Here is a 9,920-nt window from a genome sequence, read left to right on the forward strand (position 1 = left end):
AGGCCACTCCTGAAATCAGAGGGACTCAAGGGACAAAAAAACCTGAGGAAGCGAAAAACAGGAAGGCAAGAAGTGGAGGAAATCCAGTAACCTATCTGTGTTTTGGATAATGAGTTTATTAAAGTACCTTTAATAAAGTAACTTTCTATCAATGAGAAATTTCTTTCTTTAACCTGGCCACAGTCATATAAATTCTAAATTAAAATCCAGAAGCGTTTCCTAAGAAATTGGTGGAGGTGTGTTCAAAACTGAAACAAACATATTGTGTGTCAGAAATGCTATTCCAACTGCCCCAGATTGGCCTTGGTTCAGCAGAACAGAAACTTAGAGCATTTTGGTTGATGCAGGCCAAGACAAAATATGGAGACATCTTATTTAGTAGGGTAAGGGCGATGGGATTTGAGCATCTTCTCCCTGCTCTTCCACAAGGCCTGTATGCTACTTTGCCCACCAATCTTCCCAGCACCTTCTGTACTTATGCAATTCGTAACATCAAACAGCCATTTGAAGTATGGTTATTATTCAACCAGCCAGTTCACCAGCTTGATCGTCCAAGCTCCTTTCATTCCTAACACTAACTCAGCCACCGCTGTGGACTGCCAATTTCCTTGGTTTCAAGAGAAGCATATCCAGCTGGCCCATTTCAACATTTTTCCCAGTGACGTCTTTGATATTAGGAAACACCCAGCCAGGTTGGGGGGGAGGGGGCTTTAGCACAGAATTAGCTTCAAATCATTGCACAACGGCAAAGATTCAAAACTAACCCCCCACAAACACTTTTAGCTCCATAAAGCTTTATCTATCTGTTCCCAGGCTAAGGCTGTATGTTTGAATAGATTCCTGTATAATAGGCAGAATATAATAAGGTAGTTGGCTTGCACTCTACACCTGTGGATCTGGTTGCTTGCACCAAACATTTCCCACGTTTCTTTAGCTATTGACAATACTATGGACTTCCAGCCTGGCATATGAGGAGGTAGAGAAAGGGAAGATCAAAGACACATGGGCCAAGAACAGTAGAAATGGTGGTTAACACATTGGCCCATATGATCTTCCCGGTGGCTTCTCTTCTGTTCTTATCTGGAAATAGACAACCAGAAATTAGGTGTTCTGTGAACAGAACATTTTGCCCATCCCTAGAAATCAGCAAATTTTGAAATTTGCTTTGGTTATAATCAATCAAAAATATGCATCTCAACTTTGAGCTTTGACTGTTCCAACTGCCATAAAATCAATATATATATTAATATGTGTGAATATGTGTGAGAATGGATGAAGAACAAGCATGAGAAATACTGTGGTTTACTTGAAAGATCATCAGTTTTATAAGTGTATGTTTCTTGCCAATATATCAAGATATTTCTTTTTTTTCTATATAGTTTGTGTATATACAGTTTATGTGTGTGTGTGTATATATATGTGTGTGTGTGTGTGTGTGTGTGTATTAAATATAACCTGAAATATGAGTAGGACCTTCTGAAACAGGCTATACTGTATATCCTGATGTCAATCATTGTCTTTTATTTGAATATAACCAACATAATGAATACAGCATCCAAGATTATCTGTAACATCTGAGGTTTTTGTCTGCAATGCTGTTTTCTGCTTTTCACAAAAGATTAAACTTGCATCTGATAGTTGGAGGAATGCATCAGATAACCTCCATTCATTACCATACATGAAAGCCATTTTAATAGTACTTGATTGTAAAAAAAACAGCCTGTTCATCAAAATGTGCCCAACAGCATTTCATCCTTGAATATTCCTGCAAGCAATGAATCATTAAGAACTTGTATAGCTGAGGGAGGAGAAAAGGGAGGAATAGCCTTGCCATCTATGAAATTATTGAAAAACAAGTGTGCTGACGCTTATATTGAAGAATTCTTTAAAATAAATAAATAAATACATCAGACCTCACATAATGGCAATAGTGCTTCCGATTACTACAGTAATTATAATCTTTAATAAAATTACATGAAGCAAAAATATGTAATTTTCTTTCCTTTGTAGATCTATTTTTTATTAGTAATACAGCTTATTTTGCTTCATGGATCACAAGTCCTTCAAGTATAACTTCTTGCATTTCTTTTAAGATTTAAAAGAAAAGAAAAAAACACCACCAAGAAATTTTCTTTTAGACATATGAGGGTGAAAGTTCGGTCTCCGAGCTTATGGGCTGGTTTCTGAATGTTTCGTTACCAGGCTAGGTAACATCTTCAGCAGAGTTTAGGGGATGTCAGTGTTCTTCTGTTTATAAGGGCTTCAGGTGTGGGTGTGTCCAAAGTGAAGGTTTGTGATGGGTCAGGTGTGAGTCAACAGTGAGAGGCTTGTGATGGGGAGGTTACATCCGGTCAGGGTCAATGGGTACGTGTTTTATATATATATATACTTGGGTACGTGTTTTTTAATGAAAATAAAACTTTTCTGACATTTTAATTCTCAATGAAAGCCAACATTTTGCCCACGTTCTGTGATTTTATGAGAGCAGAACCACAAAGAAACAACATTACCTCTAGTCCAGGGATAGGCAACCTTGGCTCTTTTATGACTCGTGAATTTCAACTCCCAGAATTCCTGAGCCAGCCAAGCTGGCTCAGGAATTCTGGGAGTTGACGTCCACGAGTCATAAAAGAGCCAAGGTTGACTACCCCTGCTCTAGTCAATCACCTAGTGAAATAATCACTATTGAAAAGGGAAGTTAAAGGTACCTGAGCAATGTCCAAGGTGTCTGATGTCAATCTGTTCCTGCCTCAGGCAAGATGCCTCTCGAACAAAGCATGGGTTATTGTAGGAACTTCCATCAGATGCACAAACAGGGTTGAAACTGTAGCCACTACAGTCTATGTTGCATACACACCTATTTACATAAACATGAATTAAATTGTAAGTGAGTGAAATACTCAAGATAAATGTTTTATTTGCAAGGCATATGTGAAATGAAATCACATTACTTAACACAAATATATATTGTGAGAAGACAATCTAAGATGTGTCCATGAAGTCAAATACTACAGCGCAGAAGAGACAGATGCATTTTCTCTCTGATGGTCAAGCATTTCTCCAGATAGAGATTATCAGTTGTATAACCCACCAATATATTTCCCCCAGCCCTTCCCTACTGCTCTTCTGCATACCTTTGGTTTCATTTTGTGCAACCTTAACTTCTAACAGCAAACAATTTGGCCTTTAAATGCTCATAAATAAAGCATATTATTCCCCTGTGAATGTTTACCACATTTAAGGTACAGCCCGAGGACTAACAATATAGTTCAGTTGCTGAAGCGAAGGAATTCTGCTTTGAAGCAGTATATGGATTAAAGACCACAAGGAAATCATTTTTAACTCAGCGTCATGAAAGAAATGTGGTATATAAACACAATTGAATCCACATTGTTAATAATATTTTGATTTCATTGAAATCAGTGTGAAAGTTTAGTGAAAACCAGTTAAAGCTCCACTGATTTATTAACATAATCACTTCAGTCTATTCCTGTATTCCTTTTTGTAATGTGTGTGCAATTTTGAAGATATGCCTTAGACTCTAAATCTTTGGCCATCTCTACTTCCACAGCAAGATATTTCTCTAAATGTTGTATAGTATGTCGGATATTGGCTTTGCTGCAAAACACTGAAAACGATAAAAATAGAATTCAATTATGTTTCTTCCTATAAATCAAGACAAAGTCAGTATTGTGTTATTTGTATTTTAAAGTCATACTGCCAGAAAAAAAGAGTCTCCAGTAACAATGACATATTAATTCCTTTAATTAAGGTAACTAACTTCATTAATTTCCTTTTAATCAATCAATGAATTAATATTTTAAAGTTGATTTTAATTAATTAATTTCAAAATCCTTCCCACACAGAGTTGATTATGAAGCCTTGAAAGAGGATTATGCAACCTGGATGATTTGCTCTTGTATTTATTTAAACTGATAGTGGTATTTTCAGCAGCAATGTTTCATTTTACTTGCTACAGAGAACTTTTACATGCAGCATCTCTATAGAGAGGTCTGTAGTCTTGTACAACTCATTTTAGGATTAGATACACACACACACACACATACACACACACACAGAGTGAGAGAGAGAGAGAGAGAGACAGACAGACAGACATGCAGAACTCAAGGGGGAGATGTAGCATTAGAATGTGCAATCCCTAGGCTATTTTAATATAACTTGACAACATTTTAGGTCAGCCACAGTAAAGAGGTTGGATAATTGCTTTGGGACTTGTACAGCTAGTAGGCTGCCAGTTGGATATCTCCAGTCGAATGATCAGTTTAGAATGCATTTGTCTGGGTGAATGCTGCTCTAATATACCTTAAAAGTCATTTCTGCTCTCAGTGAATTTATAGCTTAACTAGTGCAGAAAAAAGCCATAAGAGAAAAGAAATAATGAGTTGGGATGTTTGCATCACAATATCATTAAAGAGAAAGACATAAAGCATAAACTTTAAAATGAGTACAAAGCATAAATTCAGCTAGTTCTTATTCAATATATGGTTATTGCTATTATCAACTGATAATTTGCTTATGTAAATAAGTATCCTAGGTGAAATGGCAGAGGTTTCAAATCAAGTTAAAAACAGCTCTTTTCAGCGCAGCCATTCGATTCTCTTAAACTTTCCTTTACTGCAAGTTGTATTTATGTCATTCAACAATTACTCAACTATTAATTTCTAATAATACAATTGTTTTGGGCCAAAACGGGTCTTTATGCATACATATGAATTTGAAATCAAAATAGGTGTGTATGTAAATATATTTCATCTAACAGTTGTAATACTTGTATTACACTTTACAGACCTTTTGAATCTCTGTCTATACTTTTGATTCCTACTTTTGCTTCTATTTTTCATACAGTATGAAAATTAAAGATGTGCCAGAAAATGAAATAATTTTGACACCTTTTTACAGTTTAGCATCTTTTTTAGTCTCAAATGGAGAATACTGGATCAGTTTGTCAGCTTTAAATAGAATGTGCATATAACACCATCAAAATTATTGAAATGCTACATATTTTAGTATTCCCTATGAGGGAATATGTTGTAAATTACCAGATTTTATAACAAATTTTTAAGGAACTGTGCACACCCAATGTTTTCAGCAATTTCAGTCACTTTCTCTCGTTTGCTATTTGTAGGCATGAGGGACTTGTTGGATACATTATCCCCATCCACCAAACTGTTTAATGATACAGAATAGAGAAGAGATGACCTGGTGTCCTATTTTCATCTTTATTCTGCTGTTAAAGGATTAAAACTAGATCATCCAAAGGTTTTGAGAATGTCCATGCTAATTAATTGTTTCCAAGTGGCTCTTGAAAGTTCTATGCCTTTGACTGATTGATTGATTGATTGATTGATTGATTCCTTATGCATTAAAAAAAACTGAACTGAGTGGTGCTGACCTGTAAGCTGTACTGAATAGTGTATATTGCTGCTCTGATTGAGGCACAGGGACTGACTGGAGAGTGCTGGGTGCAAATTACTCTGGAAATTACCTACAATAATGCAGACGAAGTTAAAGAGCATTCCACCTAGGACTTAGTGAGCATGGGAGTGGGGCAATACATTTGACTAGGGCATTTATTCCCCACAACTACAATCTTTGTCCAGCAGCAGTGTAAAGTTCTACAGTTAGCTATTTTAAAAACAAATCAGCTTGTGATGAAATATTGGTTACTTTTTCTCAGTAAGCAACCAAAGCTGCCTTGAAAGAGGTGATGTTCCATCCCAAGGGTTGCCATGGATACGTCCAGTCACTAGCTTCCAGCTGTGCCATTCAGTGTCAGTGTCACTGAAGGGTAATTGGAAACAACAGGTCCCTAAGCAGAGTGGCATAATTTGCTCAAATGCCCACTCGGAGAGGGGCAAACAAAGAAGGATGCAGTAATGCTCATCACTTGGACCTTCATAGAACAGAATCTGCTTTGACAAATATTTTCCTTGAACAATATGTGGATTTCTTTGTGATATGTGCAACCTGCTTTTACATCCCGGGAGTTCAAGGCAATATCCAACTCAACAACTTTCCTGAGATAGATTTTGCTGAGGCAGAGAGAAGCTGGCTAAAAGATGCCTGGAATTCTGTAGCCAAGTTCAAATATGATGTCAAACCACAATGAGCCTTACTTGTTTCTGGTTCAGCATGAGGTGCCAACAAGGTTATTGAAGCAGCTTTAGGGCATTAACTAGTTAGACACCATTACTGACTATTCAGCAAATATATGTTACTGGCAATACGTAAAAAGCTGGCATTGTATAGAATGCCTAGGAAATGTGTGATGTTTTTAGACAAAGTATGAAATCTCTGTGTTATTTTAATATGCTACATACTTTCTCTAGGCATTATATGTTGGTGGTGGTTTGTTATCCGAGCTTGCTGTTTGGTTTCTGAACAGTTCGTCACCAGGCTAGGTAATATCTTCAGTAGAACTTCGGGTGAAGAAGCTCAGAGAACAAACCACCACCAACATCTGCCACCCGAGCTACAAATATTTTCCATCATCTCTAATTGTATATAACACCTAAGCAATATGCAGAATGACAAGAACTATTTAAGCAAAGTATGAAAAGAGAGATAACCTTAACCCTTTATTTAAAGTAATTGACAATGAAAGAAGAAATGAAAATAGAGTCCTGGAGAGAGAGAGAGAGAGGTGAGTTGGCCATGGCGAATTGGCAGAGGTGAGTTGACTGCAGCAAGTTGGCCATGGTGAGTTCTCCCATTCCATCCCAAACATAACTGAAACAAATACAGTAGCAGTTTTATATTTATCCCACAGACAGATCCACATATTACACAGGTCTTTTGAAACGATCCTTAGTATAACACACAACACTGCTAGGAGTCATGAGGTACTGTCATCTGGGAACACCAAGGACAAAGTAGCCTATGATATCTGCTTCTATGTCAGCAAGAATACATACTGTATACCCTGTCTTGAAATAACCAAATCCTAGAATTGCAAATCTGATCAGACATTATATTTTTTAGTTCTGGAATATTTGGGGGTTGACAACTCAATGTTCCATTTAAAAATGTGCAAAGCATGTACAAAGCACATCACAAATTAATATTGCATGTTCACTTGTTCATGTACTAGGAAAAGACGATGCCATTTCTTAAAGTTTCTTAAAGAATTATTTTTAAAAAGCCACATTTGAAAAGATGAATCAAATTATTCTTGACACAGCTGGCGTTTGAAATATAGATGCAAAAAGGAAAGCAAATCTCAGTAGGCCTTATGTTATAGTAATGTTTCAGCAAATCTCTATCCAAAAGTATTTAGTTAAGCAATAAAAAAATCAGGTAATTAACATTATTACAGGATCAGGAAGATAAATACATTTAAAGAATCCTCCTTGCACTTGGAAAATAACAAACCAAATATAACTGACAAATTTTATGTGCACATGGAAATAGCATGTGTAAATGGGGCAACAGGAAAGTACTTGTCAAGTAACTTGTTCCTTAATCTGCATGGACAATGGCAGCATCTCTGCTCACATTTTATTCACATTTAAAAGCCCTGCCCTTAATACCGCAGTCACTTCTGATTCTGGTGGCTTGTTCCTCAAATCACCTTTTTCTTGAGGGAAAAAAAGGAGTACACTGCAGCTTTCAGACATTTGAAGGAAATATGATGTAAAGTGAGGAACCAAGGATCTAGCTCTTGTCAGTTCATTTAATGACCGTTCAAAGTTACAACAGCACTGAAAAAAGCGGCTTAAGACTGTTTTCCACACTGACAACCATTGCAGCATCCCCTTAGTTATGGGATCAAGATTCAAATGCTTGGCAACTGACTCATATTTATAACGGTCACAGTGTCCCGGGGTTATGTGATCACCTTTTGTGATCTTCTGACAAGCAAAGTCAATGGGGAAGCTAGATTCACTTAACAACCATGTTACTAACAACTGCAATGATTAACAACTATGGCACAAAAGGTCATAAAATGGGGCAAAACCCACTTAACAAATGTCTCGCTGAGCATCATAAATTTTGGACTCAATTGTGCTTACAAATTGAGGATTACCTGTTTCTAGTTATAATAGGTTCAGCTATCTTGTTATAATATGGAAATAAAAAGAGCTATCTATGAAGATTTTAGCTGTCATTCCACATCTTACTAATCCTAGATAGAGGGTAGATGGTCCATCCAAAGAAATAAGAAAGAGAAGAAATAGGTCTTGTTGGGGGGGGGGGAACTCTGGATAAAAATGGGGAAGAAGGAGGGAGATCTGATCGTTGAAGTTTCATATTTAGTCTGTTTTCTCAGTTCTTAGAATTTGAAATTAAATACTTTGTAAAGGTAAGGAATCTTTTACCCCAAAGATATATTGATAGTAGGTTCCAGACCCCAAGTGTGAATTCTAAATGGAGGGCTAAAAATCAGGGTGAAGAAAGTTTATGGAGCACTTTCACTACCATCCACCAATAGCTTCTCTACTGCAAACTAAGTCCATAAACTAAGTGGAAAACTGAATTAGAGCCAGGAAAATATTTCTTTACCTGAAGCAACCAGCCAGACCATAGATACTAGACCAATAAACCATATTCATTGTAGGCAATATTTGTCTCGAATTCATTCCTTACATGGGAAATGTCGAGGGGCAGGTAGTCAATGAATCCAAGATATAATTTGTCCCACTTTGTGTGCTCAACTGTTGTCGAGAGTGCTGTAACTGTGTAGTTGTATGGAAAGGGTGGTGTTGTGTGGATATGACAAGGAGCTAAAATTATCAGCGTCTTTTTCTTCCTGATGAAGTAACCAGTGCAAGAACTAATTATTTGTGCCCCTTTTAAAGCTAGTTCTCTCTCCCTCTGATCAGATTCTCAGCATCACTCAACATAGTGATTTATGCCAAGCAGAAGATTTGCTGTTAAGAGATGCACATTAAGATATTGTAACTCGAGAGGGTTTATGCAACCTATAAGACTTCGGCGTATTTGGAAATGTTTTATATAACCTCATTTGTTTCTCCCAGAAGCTACATATCTATTGTTTATTTATACCAGAAATAGAAACCAAGGAAGAAATGATATTTTTGTGATATTTTCTCCATGTAATTCGCTCACATATTTATACGCAGTAATGTCACACACTGTACTCATCTGAATCTATCCAAATGTTAATTTTCCAACTGTGCTGTGCAGCTCATGACAACCACCTGCTCAAAAGTCACCTCTTTCCCTTAATAAGCTCAATAGAAGTTAAAGGAAAGGAGGGAAATGATAATAAGTGTGATTGTTTGTATCTCTGTGCTGAATGTAATGAGTTCTGGTATAGCTGACAGTCTAATTGCAGCCTACTGCTAGGAATGAAAAATACAAGTTTGCACCAGTTAGTATGAATAATACTTCCCAGAATGCTGCTTGAGATGACTCCCTCATAATGGCTGAATGCTTCAATAGATTTTGGAAAACCGATGTTCTGCAATGATAGGCAGGCAACTGGAAAAAAATTCTTGATCCTTTAACTCTCAGAGCATTTATATGCTTTTCATCAATTTGGGGTTGTTTTTAATAAAAAAAAACAATCATTGGGCACAGCAAGCTGTTATCTTTAAATTTCACTTCTTCCACATCTATACACCCATGGATATGCAGAACTGTGTTTTTGTATATGTGTGTGCGTGAATGTGTGTGTGTGCATGTATATATGTGTATATATGCTGGCCACTCCATAAATTATTCTGTTCTGTTTCCTCCGGCACCTGGAGGAAACGGTCTATCTGGACCCTCTCCAGTCGGGCTTCAGGCCGGGGTACAGCACGGAAACGGCATTGGTCACGTTGGTTAATGATCTCTGGAGGGCCCGGGACAGGGGTTGTTCCTCTGTCCTTGTTCTTTTGGACCTCTCAGCGGCTTTTGATACTGTGGACCACAGTATCATGCTGCGGCGGTTG

At 37.2% G+C, this 9,920-nt stretch overlaps 1 protein-coding gene across 1 annotated transcript in view; it reads right to left on the bottom strand.

Annotated features, from left to right (window-relative positions):
• TMEFF1 (transmembrane protein with EGF like and two follistatin like domains 1) overlaps positions 1-9,920 on the bottom strand; it is a 61,287-nt gene that overhangs the window by 13,686 nt on the left and 37,681 nt on the right. Inside the window, exon 6 of the mRNA XM_015821686.1 lies at positions 2,709-2,857. Coding sequence (XP_015677172.1) covers positions 2,709-2,857 — 149 coding nt within the window. The remainder of the gene's footprint in view (positions 1-2,708; positions 2,858-9,920) is intronic.

The sequence above is a fragment of the Protobothrops mucrosquamatus genome, unplaced genomic scaffold (genome assembly GCF_001527695.2).
Source record: "Protobothrops mucrosquamatus isolate PMUCROS unplaced genomic scaffold, P.Mucros_1.0 scaffold1380, whole genome shotgun sequence".
Taxonomy (NCBI): domain Eukaryota; kingdom Metazoa; phylum Chordata; class Lepidosauria; order Squamata; family Viperidae; genus Protobothrops; species Protobothrops mucrosquamatus.